This window comes from Nasonia vitripennis, chromosome 4 (genome assembly GCF_009193385.2).
Source record: "Nasonia vitripennis strain AsymCx chromosome 4, Nvit_psr_1.1, whole genome shotgun sequence".
Taxonomy (NCBI): domain Eukaryota; kingdom Metazoa; phylum Arthropoda; class Insecta; order Hymenoptera; family Pteromalidae; genus Nasonia; species Nasonia vitripennis.
This window is the reverse complement of record NC_045760.1, coordinates 8,786,827-8,813,489: the sequence shown is the minus strand read 5'-3', so window position 1 is coordinate 8,813,489 and position 26,663 is coordinate 8,786,827. Positions and strand designations below refer to the sequence as shown.

Here is a 26,663-nt window from a genome sequence, read left to right as displayed (position 1 = left end):
TACTTACAAACTATCATTTTCGGTTTTATGTGATTTTAAGTAAAAACCATTTTACCACATGATTTATTTACAACAAATATCTACGGACCGTAGATAATGAAAATCAAATACATATACAGTGTGCCAGGCTTGAAAGTAAAACCGAAAAATCAATCACACGCATAATATATATATCCCTCCCTCAACAAATACCTCGAAGACGACCTTCGCAGCCTCGGCCGCAATCAATTAAAGCCCCTTCAACCGATTTTTCATAATCAACCATTAAATCCATCCACGCACACAAAGAGTCCAAAGCAAAAGTAGCCGCGGCCGAAAAGAAAAAGGCCCCGCGAGAGAAAAGAGATAAAAGCCGAAGACATCTTTCTCTCTCTCTCTCTCTCTCTCTCTCTCTCTCTCTCTCTCTCTCTCTCTCTCTCTCTCTCCCTTGCTCAGAGGCCGCTTATGTCTGGAAAGATTTCTGTTCCGTTAGCGCGCGGAATCACGATCTCGATCGAGCATAATACGCCTCTCTTCTCTGCTGTATAACACACGAGGTATATAGCGAGAGAGATGAATGCAGGTCACACGGCGGAGAGAAGCGATCGGAGCCTGAGATTACGATCGAACGAGAGTCCAACTACTATATACCACTACCGCTGCTGCTGCTGCTGATGCTGCTGTGGAGAGAGAGAGAGAGAGAGAGAGAGAGAGAGAGAGAGAGAGAGAGAGAGAGAGAGAGATGCCGCCGACCGGTTGACGCATCGATGGACAATGCGCCGAGTGGACGACCGCCGTTGACGAATCGCTGAGAGTAATTGGTGCCCCTGTCTCGAGTTCGATGTACAAGAGTGTGTGTGTGTGTGTGTGTGTGTGTGGAGGACTCCGCAGAAGAAGAGATACGATGGATGAAGAGAGAGAGAGAGAGAGAGAGAGAGAGAGAGAGAGAGAGAGAGAGAGAGTCTGAGAGGCATGAGGTCGTTTACGAGAAAATTTGTATTCCGAGCCGATGCGAGCGACGCTATCTTCTTTTTGATTGATTCTTCGGCTTTGAGATGTTTCAAGTAATCGAATATGGATTTTTTCATTTAGTTCTTAACTTGATTGATAATGAATGGTAAATATGCATTCCATAAAATCAGAATTCCAAGCAGCAACGATCTGTTATTATTCATAGCCATCAGTCGATAAAAATCGCAGTAAGTAAAAGACTAGAAAATATAGGTTAATAACACCCTTCGAAACACTCGGGATGAACCTATAAGTCCAGATTACGTGACACAGGCATTCCCAATATTTCCGGCCTCTCTCGAAACTGCACTTTATTAAAATCCCATACTTACAGCCTCTAATGATGCACCTATTACATCGGAGCCTCGCAATCAACGCGTTTATCAGCACAGCTCATCGGCTCTCTTCGTCGAAATCTCTCCCACTGCTATATAACTTTGAAGTGTCTCCGCCCGCGGCTAATATATATATATATATATATATATATATATATATATATATATATATATATAATACCTCTTCGGAATATATCCGTGCGAGTTATGCGAACGTCGTTTCCGCTCGTCACTCGTCAAACCGCCGCACGACAGGCTTTTCGGGGAATCCCACGACCTGCCCTATAGAAAAGCGTTTATGTACGCCGAAGCTTCAGGAAGCAATTACCTATGCCGTTGAAATTTTTTCGTGTGTCTTATAAAGCGAGTGTGTTTACTGCTTGTTGTATACGCAATACACACTGAATCATAGATAATCGTTTCGGCAAAATGTTTATGAATAACGATGCGCCGGAAGGTTCTTCGAGACGGATTCGGATTGAATCACGTTGTATTACGCACCTATGTAATTAGGGATCGACTTTGCACAGGATATGCGCCAGCTTTTTCTTCGCATTCTCGAATCGCAAAGTTCATCGTGTGCTCGTTGGCTAATTAAAGGCGAAATGGTTAAAACGCAATCACTATGGGACTCTCTGTTATGGAAAAGCCGGCGGTCTATCTCTCGACATCGGAATATCCATAAAGTCTGCAGCGGAGAGCTCGAGCGATTGTCACCGCGGCTAATTGACTCGTTAACCCAAGCCTCGCGCGGCATCATCTCCTCGAGGATTAAAAAACGAGCCGTGGAATAAAGCGATCGTCATTATGCCGCGTAGGATAATAATTTCCTGCGAATCAAGCCGATGCTGCAATTAAACTTGCGGTGCTGACCTTGAACCGGTGTGCCCGTGTGTATGTGTGCGTTGACCAGTGGAAAAAAAGGATAGGTGGGTATATTATATACGAGAGGAAAACGGTCGTATGCTGGTCGATTATGAAGCTGTTCCGAGGAGGAGGGCGTTTGCTGCGTCGTGTTTATCGCGCGAGTTTGTAAGTGCGTTTAATAATGAAGATTATTGTCAGGACAAGGTGTTTTCTCGCGCTTAAAGTCGTTCGATTACGATATCCATATTGTAATCGATTTACGAAGATTTCTTAAAATTGAAGATTTTGGATTTCGTATATTCCCGTCCAGCGGCCCCGATTCCGCGAAATTCGCAAATCAACATTTTCACGCCGTAGGTCAGCCCATCCGACATTCACTCAGGCAATGCATACCGCGCACACTAGACTTCTCTCTTTCTCAACTCGCTCGTCTCTCAAACTACTTAAGTGTGGTCCGATGCATCCCGCCCGCATCCAAGCGCATAAAGCCTCTACCGGTCAATCTCTCTCCGTCTCTCCGCCGACAATACGCGAGAGAGAGAGAGAGAGAGAGAACCCATAAGCCGTAGCTTTCGCTCGCGAACGTATCTCGAGCACCGCTGCAGCAGAGAAAGATATGGTAGTTGCGACTGTAACCCGCGAGCTGACACCGGACTGACGCGCGCGAGACGGCTCTCGCGGCTTTATTCTCGGCTCTCTCTCTCTCTCTCTCTCTCTCTCTCCCCGGGATTTATTATTAAACCCTCCGGCTGCAGCTCGTTCCCTCTTTATTGTTGTTTTGCTCGTATGAGCCCTGTGTGTACTTTTTCAAGTGCGCGCGCGCACACGCGGTAAGTGAAAGCGAGGCGCGTTTATTTGCCGTGTATAGGGAGTGATGAAATCGCGGGTTCGTAATACACCAGAACTTTTTTTCAGATTCGACTGCAGTGTTCGTTATTGGTGTACTACTGCCGCAGAGAAAGTGGAAAAAAGAAATCGCCGAACGCGCAGATGTGAACGTTCGGAACTTTTAATTAATTTGACTCGACGCAGTCACGGCGTGAATGTATAATTTACACTGCAGCGCAAAAAATAAAATTATTCATGTCATTTCGCGCGCGAGCAGGTGACAGTCGACTTTCATATTACCGCAAATAACGAGAAACGCAGTCGTGTGCGTTGGGCAACGCGCGCGTTTATATCGCTGATCTAATATTTTTTAAATATTAAAACTCGCCACTGCCTTTTCAGCCGCGATAAATGAGAAATAAACGCGACTTTACGAGACTCTCTCTCCCGCGAGGAAATGTAAATAACTAGACGTATACATCAGTATTTTATTTCGGAGGAAATGGTTCCGAGTTGTTGTAGGTATACGATCTCTTCTACGTACATGTGCATACGGCATTGTCGAACGGTTATTTACAGGGAAGCAACACAGGAAAAGTCGGGATGGATAAATAAATAATAGCCACACTAACAAGAGTCTAAGCTTAAGCATGAAACGGTCGTCATAAACTTGCTACACCTATTTCAGACGATATATCCTGAAACAAGCGCTAACGATGACTTTTGCCTCGTAATTCACGAACGGCTACCATACTTATACAGCTAGCAATTGTCTAAATATCGCGGGGAAAAATCCAAACGAGAACAAATTTATCAAAATCTTTATTATAATACATACACGTATTCACCTCGTCGATTGCACTGAAAAAAGAGAAGGTTGCCCAGCGAGTTTCACCCATTAACGCGTTAATACACGTGTTGCAAAAGCCGAGAGAGTTATCGGCTAATTGATAGATTTGATATAGTAACGATGCAAAAGTGTCAAACATACGTATACACACGCGACGCGGAGGGAAAAAGTCCTTTTGACGAGAGTGAAAGGGTACACGCGCGACAGCCTCGCCTCTGTACACACACACACACACGCGCGCGCGCGCACACGCACATACACACGTATGCCTGTAGTGCTCAAGTTCGCATGAAATTCCAGCAGCAAGCCAAGCGAAACGAGTGCGCGCGCGCGTCGACGTCTCTACCGACAGGGAAATCGACACTCGAATTTTTTCCCTTCGTTCGCGTTGTTATTGCTGTACGACCGCATGCCGAAATAGTTGTCGATGCCCGCGAGGAGGTGAGAAAATTTATTAGCTGCAAGGTGCAGTGCACAATACGATAACGAGATGATTGTGGGATTAGAACGAAAGGGGGTTTAATGGGAAAACTGTCAGCATTGGCTTGTGCAGCTTTCATAATGGGGACGTTGGTGCGAGATTATTAGGCGGGATCAAAAGTTGCTGTTATGATATAGGGAGAGAAATGCCGAGGCCTGATTTTCAGCTATTAGTTGCTGGGTTTACTCAACTGGATTATTGTTCTCTGCGTTTTTAATTTTTTACCGGTTATGTGTAGCTTAACTGAATTTCTAATAGTATGGAACGTTGTATCGACTTTGTCATAATGGATGTGTTGTTAGTTTTAATGAGATTGCGTGAGCATTACTTTTAATATGGAAATAAGTACGCTGCAAGACTCTGTGACACAATGATTCCGTAATGAGTGATTTCACAGAAGTATCTAATTGATCGATGTAGTACGCTGACTCTTATTATAACGTCTTATTTATGCTTTACAACAATAATAATAAATCGCGATGTCCAACGTGCTTCCAGATGGAGAACCGTGCCTACGAGGATGAGGCAAACAAGGCGGCGCATCACCAGCACTACCACCACTATCAGCAGCAGCAGCAGCTCCTCCACAAGCATCAGCAACATCAGCAGTTCAATCACATCATGCACAGTCACCCCCAACAACACCAACAGCAACACCATCCCCACCACCATCCGGACGACGAGTTCTCCCACGATCCGCCTCAGATCTCTGAGGGTAGCCACCACCTGCACCAGAATCACCTGGTCCAGCCTCGCTTCGACACCTACCGAGGTCTGGAGATGCCCCAACACACGGCCGACTGTCACGTCTACGAGGACATCGTCCCACCTTACGGACTCGCATTGGAACCGGGTGGAGGCGGGGGCGGTGGTTTCCAGAGGAATCTCACGCTGCCCCTCAGGAGGACCAGCCAGAGCTGCGAGTCGATCGAGACCAACCCTCAGAGCTCGTCCGTACGGGTTACCAACAGAGAGCGCACCAGGGGATCGGTGATCGATCGGCTCACCAGGGACGACAGGAATCGGTATGTGGACGGCCGCGCTCGCCTTGAGAACATTTTTCCGGACCCTTTACAGATAGGCATCTCCACATTGCGTTCCTCATTAAAAACTCGTATAATACAGCTTGGTACTTTCCGACTGTCCGAGCTAGTGTCAACAGGCCTGTCTCTATTGTTTACGCGTGTTTACGCAAGCCACTATCGTCGCGCATGAATTGAAAATGATGCCGATCGAAGCTTTCGTCGCGACATCCGCAAAAATCGATTCGTATCACGCCACCTCTTGTTTGTGCGTAATGAGTTTCCTCATATACGCGTCTCTTTGCAACATTAATAAGCCCTTCTCGCGAGCGGGCGAAACGCACCGCGACGGTATAGGAAAAATAAATTACCCCCCTGGCGTCCCTGTACAATGAGGTCAAAGCAACAGCGCCGGCTATAGCTGCAGCTCAACCGCGGAAACTCTTATAGCTCTCTTTCTCATTATTGCAGCGATAGCGGCCACAACGACAGCATCGTCAGCGGGACGAGCAGCAACAGCAACACGGATCGTCCGCAGCGGAGGAGACGTAAGAAAGATTGCAAGCACTGCAAGATCAAGGCGATAGCGTGCAGCGCCGAGGAGGCGAAACAGCGCGACGAACACGCCGTCTACGAGGAGCGCAGTGCCGAGTTGCGGGCAATCTTCGGACTGCCCGACGTGGGACTCTGCAGACTAGCGCCTGGATGTCTCAGCACTGGGGTCGTCTATGCCATCGGCTGCAATGGCACCGACTGCAGCAACGGTCTAAGTGAGTGGATGGCCAACGTTTTATTTATATTTGCGCGTTTTTTTTAAATTAAAAAATATAAATTCCGTTCTGAAAAGCAAATAAGTAAAAAGTTTAAATGGTAGTAAAAAGTCAAACACCGGTAAAATACACATCGGAAATACTCGTTTCCCTATTAAATTGCAGAAACATTAAAGTCCGCGCCGTAGCTGTAGCAAAGGCATAAATGCAATTTCCCACAACGAGGCAGTCGCGCGCGCGACGCGCAACAACAAGCTCCACCCACCATAAACGGTCCATATAATTCTCTAAAACACAGGCGCTCAATCGCAACAATATCACCTCGGCGCCGTAATAGCCCTCAATAAAGCCCGTTTTACCCGCTCGATCCTTTATACAGTGAACAGAGGAGCAGCCGGCGATGGGCTGCAGCAGTCGTCGACGATGCCGAGGTTCGCCCACGTGCAGCCGCAGCCTCAGCCACAGCAGCAGCAGCAGCATCAGGATGGCACCACCACCGGCTCGTCGTTGTGCGACGACAAGGCTCTCATTACGCCACCGCCCGGCTCCAAAGGATCCAACCGGGCTGCCGGTATGAAGGTCAACTCGATCTACGCTCAGGAGCACTGGCACGCAGCCAAGGACCCGAGGATCTTCCTTAACGACCCCAAGGATCAGAACTCGCCCTTCCAGGTGAGTTTTTTAATTTTTCAACTCGCTCTTCGCCGAGAGAGGGACTCTCGTAAAATTTTCACGAGCGTACCCGAACACGCGAGCGACACGTTTTGACGCGCGCGCGCGAGGTTGTATTATATCGCGTCGCTCGTTTGCAGAGTGGAGATCCTTTTTTTTAGGGGGATTTGTGGAGTTGTTTTGGGACTGATTTTTATGGAACGAGTCCGACGCGCGGGATTTCGGCTGATTTAGTGGGCTGTTTTAATTAAGTATTTTTATGGAGTCGCGAGCAAAAGAGGGCTCTCTCTCTCGTTATCAGACGTTAATACGGCGTGAGTTCTTAATTTTGCAAATTGTTATGTCAAGCGGTTACAACATCAAAGAAAGCTTTGAAAACGTTTATTATTGCAAATTTTCTCGTCCTGGCGACAGAAGAGAAACGGGGTATTTTCGATTTTATTGGAATGCATAAGCACGCGCGCGCGCGAGAGAGAGCCTTCGCTATACAGCTATTTTTACGAGCGTACATATACCTACTTTATATATACCCTCGCGAGCAGTTGAAGTTTAGGGATGTTACAGCTTTATCGCTCGCTTAGTTTTTTTGCTGATTTTATTAACGAGGAATCCTACATGCGAGGACTTGACGTGCGAAATTGTACGTTGAGCTCCTCGTGATTTAAAGGATACTTAAGTGCCTTGTACCGAGAACACGGGGTGTTTAATTAATCTTTAGAGTGTAATTTTTTACTTTACTTCAACTATAATATCTCGTTGAGATTCCATAAATAGTTTCGCGATTGAATTACCGCTTTGAAAGATTACGAAATCTGATTAATTTTTTATCAGCTTATGCACTTGTTAAAATTTATCTGAAACACACTGCTCCGATTCGACTTGCACGGTAGGTGTGATTGAACTCTACATAACCCCAATAACATCGTTCGAAATTACAGCTTTTTAAAAATTCACAGAGCAAGATGTAGTACACGATATAGTATAGCGTTCAAACTATCGATTATTTTCCCGCGCCAAAATTCGCGGATGCGTGTCTCCCTGCAACTCTCCCCGGTATAAGTCGATCCACGCCCGCACCCGAATTACCCCCGATAGTTGGGCGAGCATCCGCTATGCGGCGGAAGCCGAGTTATGGCTGATTTAGTCTCCCGCAAGAGAAGTAGCGATTTGAAACCCTTAAGTACAGGAGGCCGAGCGGAGCACAGCATACTTACCTGGCGCAGAGGTTACCGTGATCATGAAGGCGGTTCCTCCAGGGCGAGGCTCTTCCATTGCACTTCGGTCGAGCTGACCCTTGCGAATATCCCTAATGTGGATATCTCGGGCGTATAATTTTTGTTAGCCGGGACTGCGTTCGCGCTATCCCGAATAATTTAATCCAAAAATAAATATTTCAACTTCCAAAGTTGGAAGTATACGATTCTATTTCGGTACTTCGAACTTTTTTATACGTAAATTTAGATTCGATATTATAATTATGATCAGAAGACGTGTATGTAGCCTTTATTTATGTTTTATTGCAAAAAAAATCACAAAATACCTAAAAATTGTTTTAACAAGTGTTTTCATTGTGAATTTCATCAATTATTAAAGAAATCATTAGTGTCTTATATTCTGACTGATGTAGACATAACGATGTTAGTACTTATTTAGATCAACTATAGGAACTCATAACGCGAACCATTGTACACAAATTGAGTTATCGCATATAGTACCCTGAATAGCAGAAGCGAGAACGATATGTATAATACAATCAAAGAAAAAAAGCCAATCCCATCACGTAGCAATAATTTTCGGATTATCATCCAACACAATCCCCCAGCATTGATTCCGCAAATTCCGCGTGACATTCACTTCCCAGACTTAATAAACATTAAGCTCAACTACCAAAGATTCCCCGAACGTCTTTTCATCATAATGTCGTTCCTCTCTTGCAAAATCGCGCACAAAACGTACACAGCTCTGCACAAGAGGCTCCTCTCGAGGGACGCTTCTTCAAACAATTTCGTCGTGATTTACGGCATCGAAAAAACGTGAATAACCGCTCTCTCTCTCTCTCTCTCTCTCTCTCTCTCTCTCTCTCTCTCTCTCTCTCTCTCTCTCTTTCTCGTCGTGCAATTGATTATTCATAATGCCCGGAATATGTATTTCGATCGCGCTGCAGCCGCCGTTGCCGCAGCCGTCTCTCCATACGAGAATTTCGCTTCCCTCGCTTTTTAAAGGCCCTCCTCCTTCTCCTTCTCCTCAATGAAGTCTTTATGTACGAGAGATATCCGTTGCGAAGGGCTCGCGCTTGATTAGCTTGAATTACGAGCACGAGAAGGGTAGAGGAGGGGGTCAGGCAGATGATCGCGTTTATTTTTGCGCATTATCGCGTCTTCATGAATAATGCACGACTCTGTGTGTCCCGAGCGCGCGCTGCTGTGTGTAGATGTGCCCAGACGAGCGTTGCCTAGATTTAAATTACGGATATATTTTCGATTCGACTTGTAAAACTCGATGTTCAATCTGGTACTGCTGATGCTGTTGCTGCTGCTACTACTATACACGCGTCCTTGTTCACTTGCACTTCGCGCGCTGAGTTACACTGTGCGCTGCGTGTAGACAGTGTATAACTGAATCTCCGAGCTTCTTGAGAGTGAAATTTGTAGCTATCTCGACAAGCTCTCTCCTCTCCTGGAATGTCCGCTGATCGAATGCGCCTCTGCGCCGATTACGCACGCGGTGAATTCTGTATAAAAGGGAGTAATTGTCCGATCGTCGTTGTGTATACAATATGTATGCTTCGCGCTCTACCGAGTATCGTGAGTAAAACGTTACACAGTGTTGGGTATCGCGCGCCGAGCTATTGTTTCGAGCGTAATGACATACAATTTCTCCAAATAAGCACCGGCGGATGGCGAAAAATCGTTGAGATAAGCCCGACGTGTTTGTCACGCGTGGATATGGGCTGCACGTTCGCTTTCGTTAAAATACCAGAATCGCCGCACCCGGCGGATAGAGGGAAGGAAAATTCGAGGTAACTTTTTGTGTCCTACGCTGGTATGATCGTGTATGACTTAGATATACGGGAATACATTTCGTTTCGCAATTGGGACCTTAAAAAGTCGAGAGTTACACTCCGTCTTCTGTATTTATAATGTCGGAATGTGTAGCCTCATTACGAGCTTCAAAAATCGACAGGTTACCACTGCTCACTTTCGTACGTAACGCAGCCCTCTATTCGAGATAAAAAGTCGCGATCTCGATACACAGCTTCAAACTCGATAATTTGCAAGTGTTAACTCACCGACGTTTACGATATTGGAATAATAGACGCAAAAATAATATCAGATCTTTACGACATCCCCCAGTCATTTCGCCGTGATCTACATAATATACAACCGAACCGCGATCGGCTGAGAAATTTGAAAAATGCATCCGGGGAATTACAAAAGGCCGCCGATAAATCAAACCACTGGTAGCACACGACATTATCAGGCTCCTCGGAAAATCAACATCTCCTCGCGCATATAGAAACAGCAGCAACAGCTCCCTATGTGTATATACACATATTATATATACCCTCTCCCCGCGTGCTCGCGATCAGATACAGATTGGAAATCAGGAGCGCGCTCGCGCTCACGGGCATAATGGACACGCGTCGCGCGTTAACTATCCCATTATGCGCAAGAGGGGCCTCTCTCGCACTCTCCTGCCGCTGCCGCCTCGGCGCAAGATAATAAGTCCCCGGGAGCACAACACAGCCATGGCGGCGCGTTGCTGTTCTTAAACTTTTAAATTTAAACGCGAGAGAGACTTGAGCAAAGACATGCGCTAGCGCTAGATAAAATCGCTGTGTGACTTTTTTCTCTCTCGCATTTTCTTATTGTCTTCGCGGCGCGTGGACTTTTTTCTTTTCATTATTATATTTGCGCGCATCGAGACGTGGGAAAATCGATTTCTTGCTTGTACAATAACATATAATATCTCGCGTGTACGTACATACGCAGCTTTTCCTTTGTTATTATTTTGAGCTTGAGTTTTTCACATCATGGGGGAACGTATATACGGTTGCGAGGTACATGATTGAAGAGCGGCGACAACCATTAGCGCGGAATCTCGTCGCTTATTAAAATAATCCGCGAGATATTGAAGCTCCGACGAGATCGCGAGCAAAAACCGGGAGAGTGTTTTCTGGTGCCGAGCGCGTGATTTACGTTATGTATGCCGGTTGCGAGAGCACATTTTGCCGATTTGTCGCGACTCCAGCGGGCTTTCTTGTAGTTTTGAAAGAACTACGAGGACGGATGTGTCGCGAGGGTATATTGGGACACGCGGCGAAGATGGGCACGAGATATTGTGCATTTTTTTAGGTTTGTGGGAAGAGATGCGGGGAGACTGCGAGGAATTTCTCCCGGGCTTTTTTTGCGTCAAGTATTGCTATATGGACTTGTGTCGTCGGTATTTTTATACGGTATAGAAATGTTCAATATTTGATGTCGCGAAGAACCAATAATAAAACCCGATATTCCACTTTTGAATTCATAATTCGCCGTACGTTTTTTCTGAAATAAAATGGTACGGTTTTAGATGCATGAAATAAATAAGATTCTATTCCAGAATCCAAATAGCCTGTGATGGTATATAATAAAATTCATTCCTTCTACTGCAGTATACTATTTTTTTAACTCTCCATCGCTTCCACGACAAAATCCTCGCGTACAGAAAATACTCTCCTCCGCATCCTCCGCAAGATCAACACAAAGAATCTAAAAAAAGTCCTACTAAAATGTTGTCTCTTTATTAGCTTCATAGCTTCCCGTTATCTAAACTCTAACAACACACGCACATCCGCATTTAATTCACTCCCCCCGCAGAACAAACAGAGTAAACTACGCAGACGCCGTCCTCTCGCCCACGCCTTTTCGTTCTAAATTTCGACCCGACGCGCGCAAGATCTTTTAATCTGTTTTCGGAACATGTCGCGTACGTACATCAAAGAGCAGAGAGAAAGAGAGAGCTGATCGAGTGGCTCGCGTTTGAAATTTCAGATCTCCGGGTGGCGCAGCTGCCGGGACAGTTCGTTATGCGTGCACTGCGCACTTACGTGATGAAATCGAGGGAGGATAATTGATTCGGCTTCTTCTTCCTCTTCTTCTTCTTCTTCTTTTTGAAGAGGGAAGCGGGGGCTTTGGTTTCTCTTCGGCGTCGTTGCGGCATGCAATATAGCCACGTGGATTAGCGGAATGCGGAGGGAAATGCCTCGGTTGAGATTTCGCGTGCAGCGCTTTTGCTTTGTATTCATACTATGCAAACGACGTTTCTGGAAAAATTCATGCAATTCTAAAAAGACGACTCCTCTGCCAACTGAATTTCAAAACCTCGTTATAAAGTTCGCATGACCTTTCCCAGCGGTAATTCTTATGCTTTGCAGGAAACGCGACGGTAACACTGAAAAAAAAATTACAATGATTGTGCTTCCAGAATAACATTAGCATTTATTATTAACAAAAAAATTCTAAAACATAACGCACTCTGAATTTTTTCTCCTCACTCAACAACTGCACGCATTGTCCCTCTCGCCCAGCGTCGCCGAGTCGAGCCCAACCAGTTAATTACGAAGTAACGAGGGGGGAGGGCCCGGCGGTCCCTGTCGCGGGCCCCGGGGGCGAATAAAAACTTATATATTACCGCACTGCGTCGTTAAAGAGCGCGAGACGTGCTTTGACGCGCGGCCCCCTAAAAAGAGGGTTGGCACGCTGGCTGCGTGTTCGGTCCGCCCCTAAGTACCGAAATGCTCGTATGCGCGTGCGCGAGTGTATATCTACCGTTGCTCTTAATTTTTATCTGCGGTCCGCGAAATGCGAATTACGATATCAATGGAGGCTTTTAGGGCTCCAGTGCGTTATTGTCCGCCGGGTTATTTATTGTAATTGAATATTGCTCAATTTGTTTTCCCTTCCGAGAGCGTTTGATGAATGCGCGTAAGGCTATTGCGCAGCTTATAGCCGAGTTTTGTTTGCGCATGCAATAATGCGCGGAGATTTATCGTGCGCCGAGCGCCGCGGTGTTAATCTGATTCTTTTTTTAGGGGTCCGCGCCGTAAACTGCGCTCGAGTTTCTTCGTTACGTTTTCAACGGGTGCCGGCGATAAATAATCCGAAGATTCGCGTCGGGCTGGTCGAATTTTCAAACTCGGCGCGGTAATGAACGATAATTCATAGCAAAAACCAGGATCTTCCACGGATAATTACAAAATGTCAAGACGCCCCTTGAGGAAAAAAAGAGGGGGCTCCCTCGAAATCGGAAAAATCCGTCTAGGAAGCCGACGCGGTTCGAGCGAACAATCCAGCGCCTCGAGCAAAAAAGCTGCAGCGAGAAACAACGAACTTGCGCGTAGCTACAAGCCCTGTGGTATATACCTACATGCACACACACACACGTACACACTCGCAATTCCCCTTTAATTGCCTTCCGCCAGCGCCGATAGTCCGGTGGAGATACCGCGCGGGCCACGCGGAAAACAAGGGGGCGTGTCTCCCTCGGCCCTTTTTTTGTCGCTTCCCTCTCGCGCGCGCACGCGTATAGCTGTGCTATACACAGAGTGTATACGTTGTATGCAAGTACATACGTACAGGTACCTACTAAGTGAGTAAGTATACGCACATGCGTACTAACGACCTGCAGGAAGTTCGCGCTCGCGGACTTTCGGAGGAAGTGGGTAGGTATGTGCAGCGCAGTCGCAGCCTGTGTTGTCTAGTGCGAGAAGGCGCGCGCTCGCGAGCCCGGAATTCCGAGAAAAGAGCTCGCCATTGGGGGGGAGGGATATAACTGTAGAGGGCCTCTCTTTTGATAAGGGGACTGCGGGGATGAAGTCGCGCGCGCAGGTGATTTAGGAAGAGGAAGACACTTTTATTATGATCTTTGAATTATTAAGATTAATTCGATTCGAGAGTCTGTGCAGCGTGGTTATACGTCGTGCAAACTTTAAGAAGGAACTTCGTTGACAATGGCGCGGCTGCAGCAAAGCAATAATTCACGCAATCAAAAAGTTGACCAACCGACTGGCTTTATCCAACCCTCGTCATTAAAATCTGAGAGAATAATGAGGGAAAACGGATCGCACTGATGCCGCTTGTGGAAAAAAAGAAAACAGTCTTCGCACGTCCGGCGAGTTGTGCCATTGAATAGATTGGCATCAACCTGTGCGCCAGCGTTAGATTGACAAGGATCGTGTTTTCGCTTATCGATACGCGCCAAGGCCGCGAACGCGCGCAAACCCAATGAGTACAGCTTTCCCATACATACCCACGTTCTGAAAAAGAATGAAAGAAAACGTGTGGCTATGCAAAGAGGGATCCGTCATTGTACGTGCTCTTGGCGTTGATTGGCTTTTCCCATTTGTTATCCTTTCTTTATTGTGATGGTTACGAGCCTACATCAAGGAAAAAATGAAGATCTAATTTTAGTTCATTTTATAATTATGTATTATTAAAATTGTGCAACTACAGGCGGTATCGATTTTAATCATATATATAATTACGTTTCTGAAAATAGAATTTCAATTAAACAGCTCAACTGCATAAACAGGCATAACAATAAATTCAGATAACCCACAATCTCCGCATCTTTTATCATATCGATCTCACAGGTTCAAAGTTCGCTACACTCGCATTTCTAAACTGCCTCGCGGGCCTCTCTTCCAATTACATCTGGGAAAATCGTTGGAAAGAATCAGCCCTCGCGGTCTCAACTGAAAAAAAAACGACTCACTCCCTCGCGCGTAGTTTATCACTTCTTACGCGAATTGAATTTATGACTACTGCAGTGCAGTATTCCACTGTATACTCCTGCACGTAGGGAGGGGCAGCTCCTTCATCGTAAACAAGCCGGGGAATCTCTCCCTCCTCCCCGGAAAAGTTCGCACGATAACGCGCCTAGCGTTGAAAACGGTCATTTCTACGTGTGTACGCGCGCACTGTACATGTGTTTATGTAGTGCGAAAATCGCACGCGCTCCGCACTGCAGCCGCCGGAGGAAATCCTTTGTTTGCCTTTTGCGTAACGGGCGGAGGAATGCGCGCGAGCTGCGTGCTTTTTTTTCGTGTACAACACGCCGAGGCTGCTGCGGCAGGGTAATTACACGGGCATTTATAGGTTCGATTTTTTCCCGTTTCGCCGCCGAGAAGATGAATAAACATGATCGGGGGCGTGTGGGTGAGAGAAGTTCGCGCGAGGGGGCAAGATTCTTCAATAGTATACGCGATTGTCTTGGATTTTCTTCCTTGGTTTAGTGATATGTTTGATAGGGTTTTATTGGTATTAATAAAATTTATTGAATAATTTTTCTAGTGTTAAATTATTCAAGCGTTCTGTGTCTAAAATTATACGTAGAGTCTGCTCAGTGCACGAGCACAGTATCTTTTTAAAGCCAGCCGTCCGACCAAGAAATTCAATTGCCCTCACTTGTTCGCTCGTCATTGCCTTCAGCTCTATTTTAAGAGCTTAGTTGTAATTGCTACTTAGCAAAGTAAGTGGGTCAAACACTTCTACTGTCTTAATTAAGCTCATTTTATCGACGCTGGTCTAAGACGGTCAAATTGACACTTCAGAGCGAAATTATATTATTGCATAATAACCAAAAAAAATATTCTCACGCGAGAATCGCTTTATTAGATTAGCTTATGTGTATTTTTATTTGCTTCTAATGACATTTTTTATGCTCGATTTTTTATTCGCGAATTTTTATTAAAAATTTTACTTACATAATCGACTCTAAAGAACAATTTATCGATATTCAAAACCATTTGAAATCTTACCGACATTATACGATTTGCAAATTCTCAAAACAATACCCTCGCAATCTTTATCCCAAAAGTTACGTGATCGCCCATTTCTCATCGTCAGCTGTTCTCCCTCATTGTTACACATCGTCGCAGCCCGATCTTTGCTCGCGATCGCAGCATTATACGCTCGAATGGGAATTATGCCACCTCCGTATAGATACACGTGTCTCGCCGTACGGCCTGGCAAACGGCCCGAGTTCGTCGTACCTCCTTTTGCTCTTAGCAGACGCCTTGTCGCGACGCAACTGCAGCTTTTGTTTATTTATACACCTCGTGACTGCTTGTCCGTAATAAGACGAGTTTGACCGTTTGCTTTTTCTTGGGAATGTCTAGGTATGCTCGGTTCAAACGTGTTTCAAAATAAGATTTCATAAAATTTCTTCTTTTAGCATGAAATTTTAATCGAGTTAAGGTGCGGTAGATTGACGGTCGATTAATCATTTCAACTTCTCAAAAAAACTTTTTTCTAGCACCAGCTTCGTATATTTTATGCACTCGGAAATTCCAATCCTGAATTAATAAATTTATAGTTAATAAAATAATTAAAGTTTTCTTTTGAAAACGAAATATAGCTGCATCAACAAAGGCATAAGAAAGTCGGGCATAAACAAACGGGCAAGTGCCTATTTTAGCGCGGCTTTGAGGCTCTAGATTTGTCTGGTTCACGAGTGAGCGCCAAAGCAAAAAGAGCAGTCGGAAGTACGCGAAGTGACGTGCAGTCGGTCTCTCGCCTATACATAGAGCGAACATGCGCCGGAAGGAGGCGGCTAAGCTCCGTCTGGTCCACTTTCCTTGAATTTAATTACCTTTTATAAATGCTTTGCCAAATTGCCTTAAGATGATTTCGTCCGTGCTGGAAATTAAAGTACGGCTTTTTGCGATTTTCTTTTAACGAACAAGCCTATTTCAAGATTTGCTCAATCATTAATTTCACTTTAAATTTATGCGACTATAATATTGCGCTTGTCATAACTCTTAAACGCTATTTTATAACAATTCGTTTCTTATAGACGTTCAGCAATATCCTTAAACGAATATACTGAATGAAATATTAATTTTCAATTTTCTCACGAAGATTAGATAAGAGCTTTTTACGATATTTGTAGTAAATTTTGTTGAAAAAAACAATAGCGCTTACCGCGAGAGGCTCGGATTACAGAAACCGTTGAGTAGTTTCTCGTACTCGAAATTGCTTTAGGAAATGGGGTTTTACAGCTGTTGCAAGTGCCAGTTGCTCTACTTATTTAGAATAGTACACATTTATTTAAGCGAGTGCGATTCTCAGAAATATTTACATAACTAATGCTTTACGCATCTTTTAAAAAGAAGTTCAACTTCTTAGGCATAATAAACCGATGGTTCATTGTACTATTTTCAACTCTTCGTAACAAAGAAATGTCTTCTGTATCACTCTTTAAAATCTTTTCAATTTTCTTTAGCCAAATAGGAGATGAGTTGTAGAAATTAAGCCTTAATTTAAAAGTTATACTTTTTCAAAATATCGCAAACGTGTATTTAAAATCGAACTTCTCATGGGTGTGGTCGAAACCCACACTGATCTCGTTCTCACACTCGGTTGAACATTCTAAAATTCGAAACACTTCATCTTCATTTAATTCCAGCAAAAAAAAAAAAAAAAAACAACTCAACCACCCGACGTTTCTCTGCTTTCAGCGAGCCTACTCGGCGGTGTCGGCGAACTCGCCGAGCTCGGAGAACCGGGCGAACCTACGTCGCAGCGTGCGCGACGAGCCCGCACCGCATCCAGCTCGACTTCGCAAGCACAGGCACGGCTGGACGCTCCACTTTGGCCGACACGTCAACGGCACTGCCTGTACCAAGTCCCTCGTGCTGGTACTTCTCGTCTTGTTCGCGCTTCTCGGCATTGGTGGCATCGCACTCTACATCGTTTTTGGTGAGTCTTTTATTTATACGAGAACTAGATTATATGAGTGGAATAAAAAATCCAAGCAGTTGCGGCGCATTTTTGCGCTGCGAGCCAGGAAGACTTACAAAAGAAAGAGTTCGAGAGCTGATAAGTCTGGATAAAATCAAACTAGTCTGGCGCGCCTCTTATTTATATAGATTATTCCAGTTTTGAGCCAATTAAAAGCCGTATAAAAGCAAGAAAGAGATTTTTATTATTCCGAGCAAATGTACATGAGGTTATAGACCAAGAACTTAGGCAGTTATAGCATGAGGAGCCCAAGAGGGCCCAACAACAGGTAGTTTTGGAATGGGTGACGTACCACTAGATATGCACTAGAATTTGCGGATATCGTTAAGGGAAATAGAAAAGCGCCTCTGCGCCACCTATATTAACTGTCCAGAGACTCGGAGAATTAAAACACAGCACCATATCCGGCATCTGAAAAAGAAAGCAAACTCTTCCTCCACGGCATGCCGATAAAATCAGTTATTTCAAATTCAATTACCTCAACAAAGCCCCCAACGGAAGAAAAAAAAAGAATTCGGTCCCCGAGTACGCGCGTATGATAAGTAAATTTTCTGATAAGTTATTCGAGCCTTTTTTAATACGAAGATTATTTCCTCGCGCGGCTATACACCTATACCTTTTATTCGTATTTCGAAGCGCGCGACTCTATAATGAGATTCGGGACGTAATCCTATTACTGCCGCGGTCCCGTCGTAGCCCGACGAGAGTCGCGTTTAAGAAAGAAACTGGATTACACGTGCAGCGAGAAGAGGATTTAACGTTTATACATACACGCGTTTAACACACGCAGCCCTTTCTCGAACCCCCGAAGAGAGGGGTTTAACGTCACGATCGTAATCAATTTGTTTACGCTCGGGAGTAAAAATTCGCGGTATTAATATCCTTATATTTTTCGAGAGAGAAAAATAACTCTTGATGCGCTCGATATCCGCGAGGAAAATTAAACCATCAGCTGAATCTGAAGCTCGCGTCCGGCATCCACTTAGCTCCGGTAGCCGGTAATTCGTCCCTTCGATTAATTTACGACGTGCAAAAGAGCGGCATCTTATATACACACCAGCACACGCGCGCGAAAGATCGTATCTCTATGGGTTGCGCAGAGGGAAAGATCTGCCTCGCTCGTCTCTCGAAAACATTTATGCCCGAGTTAAGATCGGTATGGCACGGCAGCGGCAACGCGACAGTCCTCGGGATAATGTTCCCATGCCCCTGAATGCCGGAATTTACAAGTCAAGTGCAGGGAGAGAGAAAGAAAAGGATACATGCATGTATGCGAGAGACTCTCTTTAATACGCGATAGGAAAACAGCCGCATGGCCCCTTATTTAGAAGTTTTAATAAATGAGACACGCGTGTATGTGTGTGTTTTGAAATCTTCATCTCTCTCTCTCTCTCTTGCGCGCGCGCGCGAATATGTGTGTTTGTAGGACCCCTCGAGGCTAGCTCGCTTCGCTTCTTAATGATTTTATGTAACGCGAACGATTTTAGCATTGTTTATGCCGGGTAATGATTGCAAGCGCGCTGTTGTGTACTTTCGAATGCTACTGCGAGGGGCATTCTTTTTTTCCTTACTGCAAAGCTTCGTGTGGGATATTCTCGTGTGTGTAATTGACGTTTCGAGGGTGAGCCGATTTCGTCGACTGCGAGAGCTACGGTTAGGTAGTTTTTTCGCTGTAACGATAACCGCATGTGGAAGTGCACCGAGACAGGTTATTATGGAAATAATAATTTTTTTTAAATCGGTACTATAAGCTTCTCGAAGGAAGAAAAAAGTGATCGTGATTCGAATCGCACCAGGCAACTATAATGCACTCGCGCGAAATTCATAAAACACGAGCGCACACATGCGCGGCATTAGCAAAACATCAGTAGCGAGCATAAACCTCATTCGAGCTAATTCCTCATTTCCAAGACACATTCAATCCCATAAAGTTCCGGTCGCCCATATAAAATCAATCCACGTCCTTACCATTTCTTTCGAAACCCGATACCCTTCCTCGCAATAACGTCCCCATAACTTGGCTCATTCCGCGCTCTTTTCTCTCTCGCTCTCGCTCTTTCTCTCTACGTCAAAAAATCGAAAAACGAGCGGCAACCGGTTCGGCGATAAATCGCTATCGTTAACTCCTGTCACTGCTCGCGATGTCGTCCCTAAGGGGGATTCCCTTTCTGTTCGCGCCACGTTGCGCGCATGTGTGTTCGTACGTACGTGCGATTGGTAGCGGGCAATTTGCAGTAAAATTAATTGAAATTTTTATCGCCGCCGCTCTGTGTTCATGCAAATTGAAATCAATCTCGAGCCGTTGTTGCATCGCAGGCTTCGGCGCAGCGGTTGGCGGACCAGATCTTTTTGCTCTCGGCGTCAGCGCCAAGCAGCTATTGTTTTCGAGCTTCCCCGGCTCTCCGTTGGTAATTCGTTTTAATGTAATGATTAAACGCCGGGAATCATTCTGTTTGTTCGACGCAGAATGACTTAGAGCTTTTTTGATTTGTCTGTTTGCTTAGTTTCGAGCCTCGTTCTGCAGCTTTTGTACAAGTTCAAGCCCGTCGACGTTTGGTCTTCGTCACTTGTCTTCTCCAATGATTCGTTCTCGGAAGAGCTCTATTGAGCACGCGCTCCGTGTAAATTGTTTCAATCGATGAAACGTCTTAAATTTCAAAGAAAAAAAGATCATTGCGATATAATAAATAAAGAATAAAGTTGTTCTCGAATACGGTATCCGAATTCATTAAGTACCTTTCCTTCTCTGAGATCGCGAGCGGTACTCGCGAGCGCGCGCGCGTACACACACACAGGTCCGCGTAAACTCAATTCAATTAAGCCGGCAAACGAAGCCGCCGGGCCTTTCGCCGCTTCTACTCGTCGCGGCTGTCTCTCGTGTCGGACAAGTGTGAGAGAGATTATCGCGCTCGCGCGCTCATCTTTCTCCCCGCTTCACGCCGCGTCTGAGCGTGAAAATGAGTGCATCCTCCGTTAGGTCGGATGTTTGCCGAGCGAGAGAGAGAGAGAGAGAGAGAGAGAGAGAGAGAGAGAGAGAGAGCCGGAGAGCCGGAGAGCGAATTTTTTTGCCGCCGCGCACCGAGACGATCGTTTCCTTGAACCTTTGAGGCATCGATTGACCGACGGCGGTGGCGGCGGTGCAGTAGCGATTTTTTTGCCCGGGACACAGAGCGAGAGAGAGAGAAGGATTTCAAGGCGAGACGCGATGACGTCGGATTCGCTAAGTGAGTTTTTGCCGGGTGAAAAATCTTTCTTCACGCTACGATGGAAGGGAGAGAGAAAGAGAGAATAAATAGTATGTGTGTGAGCAAGAGGGGATGGGAGGGATCGTGGAAGTGTTTTTGGCAGAGATGTGTCGATTCACGAGGAATCTGAATTTTTGTCTCTTCATCCGGGATAATGATGCGGCTGTACGTTTTAGCTTTTTCTGGTGGTACTGCGGCGTCTTGCCGTGGGTTCTTCTTGCCCTTGGGTGCGGATGTAGGATTTTTTTGGTTTATTGATTTTTAGCTTAATTTCGTGTCTCGATATTTTTACGTTGATTCATACTTTTGTAATCATGACACAAAATCACTACAATCAAATTCTTAATCGTTCATTGCAGAGCCCGAAAAGTTACACGTGATCCAGCAGTATCTGCGCTCGAGCGCGCGGAACTCGACGTCAGGTCGCAACGGTAGCCTAATCGGCCCGGACTTCGAGGAGCCGGTCTTCCCGACGTCCTTGCCGACCTCATCCTTTCTCGATGCAATTCTCAACGCGTCCGTCTCGTCGTTGAATAATAACAACGTCCCGGGTTTCGTCAACGACGGTGACCTGGACGACACGCCGATATTCGTCACCGCCTGGACGTCGCCTCCGTCGAGTAGCACGTTGTGGACTACTGCGGCCAAATCTTCGACGACGAGAACGAGGTGCATGATTTTTAATGAAAAAGTATTAGCTCATAAAACTGTATGTAATATTTTTTAAACAAATTTTATACCCATTTACAGTCTGAATATGACCTCGACAACGCAATCGACGGCGACGACGTCAACGACAACAACGGCGAGAAGCTTCCTGGAGGCGACGGCGAGGCGACGGAGGCCTTGCCACGAGTGCTACCCCAACGAGGTCTGCGTGGCGAGGAACGCGGACGAAGTGCCTTATTGCAGAACGGCTGTGAATCCGCAGGACGCGAGCGGTTGCGCTGGATACTGCGACGACCAAACCCAAAAGTGCCATAAAATTGAGGGCGGTGCGTTCAGGTGCGTGTCGATTTTTGGTCCACAGTTTATTTGAATAATTTACAGATTACTTCATTGAATTGATAAGTTCATACCGTTATTCTGCATAATGGTGCAGGTCATATTGCATAATGCTGTTTTAATTATTTATAACGCGTTCCCGCCGATCTCCAGAACATGCAGCTCGTTTCAATTTATAATCGTTTCGGAAGAAAGGGTCGCAATTAATTTTCATGTAAAACGTCAAAAGAATGATGGATTAATCTCATTTCAATTTTATTTAATCCGAAATAATTGCGCATATAAGCGTCGGAGTAGAGAGCGCGTCTGAATAAGTTTTTATATCCTCTTTCTCTCGAGGCTCTCACATGGGTATACCGAAAGAATCTACAACGGGCCGCGCACACGTGTTCGCAATATGTGTGCGCTGCAGCGAATGCATCGGATCGCGACAATGGGAGAAGGGCGAAGGCGTAATCTGTCATTTGTATGCTCGCAAGAAGCCGATGAATAATGGAGTTTATCAAAATGCTAATTTTTCGGAGGAGCGAAAAAGCCCGAGAGAGAGAGAGAAAGAGAGCCGATCGATTGTTGTTCGACTGGGGAGTAGCTGTATAGGTATACATATGGACAGGACAATGAACTCGCTTTCGCATGAAAACTTTATTCGAGCAGTAATATGATTAGTTTTTGCCACTCGGCATCCTTTATTATCGCGGAATCCGTTTAAGGATCGGTTCTTCTCTAATTATGCGCCGTTTTGATGCGCAGCCTTTTGTGATACGCTTGAAAACGAAGCTTGCCCGACTAATTAAAATTTAAATGTCTGGTCGCTTGCGGAATTAAGCGCACGTTTGATGAGATCGAAATAATTGGATCGAGCGGTTTTAATTCCTACACTGAATGCTACTGTGTTTTAAGTTTGAAGATGTATTTTATCAACAAAAATATTGCCTACAATATAAATCAAATAAAGGAACGATGTGTAATGTAAGAATCGTCATGTTAAAGATGCATGGAAATCGAGCACCATTGCCTGGACGACGAGTGGACGTGCAAGACCATATTCTGCATCCCGCTGGTCAAGCGCTGCGACGGCCAGATGAATTGTTACGACCACTCCGACGAGTATAACTGCGGTAAGTCGAGAAGCTTCTCCCCTAATTCTTCGCAATAACAAACAAGCGCCGTAAAAGCAAATTGAATTTTTGACGAATTGAGTACAGTGGCGCGAAGACAAAGCCCCAGCTCGTCCGCCCTTCGGCGTTTATAATTTATCGCTATACTCAACGTCGACTCGTTGGTTTTCGGAATGTTTATTGCGGGCATTTTTTTGAAAAGCATTCGTCATATGTGTAACGAGATTTTCTTCACCACAAATCGAATCAATTTACGCTTGCGCGAAAGGTGGCAACGACGACCTGCACCTGACATTAACCCAAATTATCGTCGCATGCACCAGTGGCTTATTGGCTTTTCTTACCTTGTATACAGAGTTACTTTGCGAATACCCTGTGCAACGGCTTCGCCATGTATTTTGTTTCATAAGTATGCACTGCAATTACGTTGCATACAGTTGCTATCTTGGTGTACGATTTATAATATATGCATCCGATGCTTATTTTTTAACCAACCTACTATGGTTATAAGCCTACAATTTTAATAATAAATTTGTTGCTTTCTTCTTCAAGACTGTAATCTAGAGACGCATTTCCACTGCGGCAATCAAACTTCGTGCCTTCCACTGTCGAAGAAGTGCGACGGACACGTGGACTGCTTCGACGCCTCGGACGAGGAGAACTGCACAACAAGTAAGTTGACGCTTTCTTTTTTTCAAGTTGATTATACTGTTTTAAATCGGCGTCCAAAACGAAGATTGAGTAATGCATTTATAAGATATTTTGTAGCGAAATTTCGTTCACGTTATCGAACAGTGTTATTTTATTTTGGAATGAAATATTGCTGCAAAACATTTTAAAAGTGTATAGGATATAAGAGGCAATAGTAAAATACCTTCCAAAAAATCACGTGAATCATTACAGTAATTCATAAATCAAAAAATATTCTATTATGAATATTCATGCTTCATCTTCATTTACGACCCCGTCCTCTATAAAATGAAAATTTGTCACCATAATTTATTGCGTTTATATTATCGTCTTTCTTTTCTTTCTTTATAGGTCATGATCTTGGTAGGCGTGAGTACCCTTAAAAAAGAATTCTGCTCCATTTTCTTTTTCTTTTTTTTATCTTTCATTTTACAATCACGGCATCGCTGAACAATTGTGTTTTTTCTCACATTTTCGCGAAAACACGTAGTTTGTTATTGACGATTACAAAAATATTAATTGTAAAGTTGAATTTTAATTCCGGGATAAGAATTTAAAGAAATGAACACACTTTTTCAACCGTGCACGTGTGCCACGTAAATAAAGCCTGGCCCTGTATAAAACAACTAAAATCCACTGCCTTTCATTACGTGCACCAAGTAAACGCTAGAGTGTTGAGCGTATTAACCCATCTCTTGCCTACTATATATAATATACCCTAAATCATTTCCGTAGATAATAAAGAGTGAAAGACTTTTGAAGGTGTATAATGGGACTGTACAAACTTTTGCGCATGGCACTGTCCGCTTCTACAAGTCCTTAATAAATTGTAATAAAGTAATGTGAATGCCAGTGGTCACAGGAATCAAACTTTTTAAGATCTCGAAAAAAAAAATCTAAATTGAAACTTCCTGGGTCCATTTGTGCAAACACTCGCATATAATAACACAAAAATATCCTGCAAACAAGGTCTCGAGTCTCAAGTTTCTAATGAAAAAATTATTTTCTTGTGCAGTCTGCCCTTCGACGGACGAGTTCACGTGCAGGAACAAGCAGCAGTGCATCAGGAAATCTCGTTTCTGCGACGGCTACCGCGACTGCAAGGACGGCTCCGACGAGCCGGTCGGCTGTAATGGTCGATGCAACAAACACGAGTTTACCTGCCAGTAAGTTACTTCGATGCTAGGTTATACAATGAAACTTTTCACGATTGTAAAGCAAGTTCCTTCAGAAAGTATACAACAAGCTTGACATACATCACTTGATTATACTCGCACCCGACTTTTTGCGCAACACAAATATATAGTTTTCTCTGAAAGACTCATTTATCGTCGCTGTGCGCATATAATCAGTCCCTCTGTGCTACTAACGAGATGATGAATTATTATCGTACGAGACTTTTTTAACTCAAGAAAGCTCTCGCGCTCATAATGCAAGAAAAACTTTTAATTGCTTTTTCGAGACGCGTGCACACTACCGTACGCTAATTTCTCGCAAGTGCGGAAAGGCGCATGGACGCGCATTAATCATCCCGCGCTCAGCAGAAAACGGGATATTTCCCTGTGCAGCTCCTGTTGGACGTACGTTACATTCATTATTTCCAACGAAAGCCCGTAAAGTCATGCTTCCGAGTGAATAACTCAAGAGTTTAACTCTCTCCGCGCACACGTCGCGGCGGTACATATATTCTAAATTAAAATTACACAGCGCAGTGTCTCCTTCCCTTCCGCGATCGCTCACATACATATTCCTAAGCGTTTATCAATCACCAGTCGCTAAATAATTCCCTAACTAATTAAATAAGCTGCGAGGAGAAATTGACCGAATTTATTGAATCTAATGGAATAATGATGGATGCTTAGAGCAAGAGAGAGACGAGCGAGTAAATTGCGTAATTTACGAACTGTCGCCCGCGGTGTCGGCGCGCCCGTAAATCCTATCTCTCTGCTCTCCCTCTCTTGCAGATACGTATTTATATGTATTATTTACAAGTATAATTATGCAAATAACGCGAGAGACACATCGCGTGCGCGCGGCATCTTTGTTTTGGAATATTTGACTAATTGTTCGAGTCGTTGAAAGGGTTGTGTGCGCAGGCTTTGATGGATACTGGGCGTGTGTCCATATAGATACATGTAAGTGCGTACGTATGCAAAGCAGCGACGAATTTTTTTGACGGTTTTAATAGACGAAACGATTATGTGCAGTCTAGGATTCGCGTAAACTAGGCTTGTATCGTCGTTATATTCAATCTGGGGTGGAGGCTAAATTATACGCTTTACGCCGGCAATTATATGCATAATGACGCAAGCCGCGAATGACCATCTTGAGATTTGCGTGCGGCTCGTGGTTATACTGTCCTGAGGAAATGCCCTTAATTGCGTATAATGATTTGTTTATTAAATCGGACTCTTTCGTGAGCTGATGTGGCAATTGGACTCGATTGTCTGCTCCCGTCTCTTTTTGGATTTTTATATAGTGATATAATGTATATTATTATATGCTTGAAACTGGCTATTCATTTCTCAGTTTGATTGTAAATTCGATGCTTAAGTATGTACTTAGCAGAAAAATTGTTTTTAATTGATGCAATACGGATCTGATATTTCGAATCGGTAAAAGAAAAAGCAAAGAAGACACTAAACAGAAGCCTCTCGACTTTGATTCGTAAGTAAATTCAGACATCCTGTAGAACCGCGCATTACTCTCGAATTTCAGTTCGAAGATCACAGACTGCGCACAGAAGCCGGCATTCACTTCCATCTTCGACTGCTCCGCATATCTCGTATCATCCGCACACAGTATTTCCGTTTCTCCAGCGCACCACCTCAATCAATCGCACAGAGCCAAACCTCTCCTCGGATTAATTCGTATACACATATATACCGATACACATAACCGGTGATCTCGCGCTCTCGAAGCCTTACCTCTTTTCTGATATCTTTCATCGCATCTCTCTTTCTCCGCAGCGGCATTTGCATAATTGGCCGGTATAAAACAGCCACT

General features: G+C 44.7%; 1 protein-coding gene and 1 non-coding gene across 7 annotated transcripts in view; both read left to right on the top strand.

The window, feature by feature from the left end:
* Positions 1 to 26,663, top strand: part of LOC100679901 — a 91,197-nt gene that overhangs the window by 62,548 nt on the left and 1,986 nt on the right. For 3 of the 6 annotated variants that reach the window (XM_032599359.1, XM_008208513.3, XM_031928921.1), the window contains exons 2-11: positions 4,850 to 5,376; positions 5,845 to 6,143; positions 6,523 to 6,815; positions 17,317 to 17,557; positions 21,204 to 21,513; positions 21,595 to 21,849; positions 22,840 to 22,967; positions 23,520 to 23,639; positions 24,009 to 24,026; positions 24,673 to 24,823. In XM_032599359.1, coding sequence (XP_032455250.1) covers positions 4,850 to 5,376; positions 5,845 to 6,143; positions 6,523 to 6,815; positions 17,317 to 17,557; positions 21,204 to 21,513; positions 21,595 to 21,849; positions 22,840 to 22,967; positions 23,520 to 23,639; positions 24,009 to 24,026; positions 24,673 to 24,823 — 2,342 coding nt within the window. The remainder of the gene's footprint in view (positions 1 to 4,849; positions 5,377 to 5,844; positions 6,144 to 6,522; positions 6,816 to 17,316; positions 17,558 to 21,203; positions 21,514 to 21,594; positions 21,850 to 22,839; positions 22,968 to 23,519; positions 23,640 to 24,008; positions 24,027 to 24,672; positions 24,824 to 26,663) is intronic. The other 3 variants (XM_032599360.1, XM_003426390.4, XM_008208516.3) reach the window with 2 other exon arrangements.
* On the top strand, positions 8,022 to 8,183 carry LOC116417296. Its single transcript, XR_004227600.1, has one exon. It is a non-coding gene; the product is annotated as a U1 spliceosomal RNA (small nuclear RNA).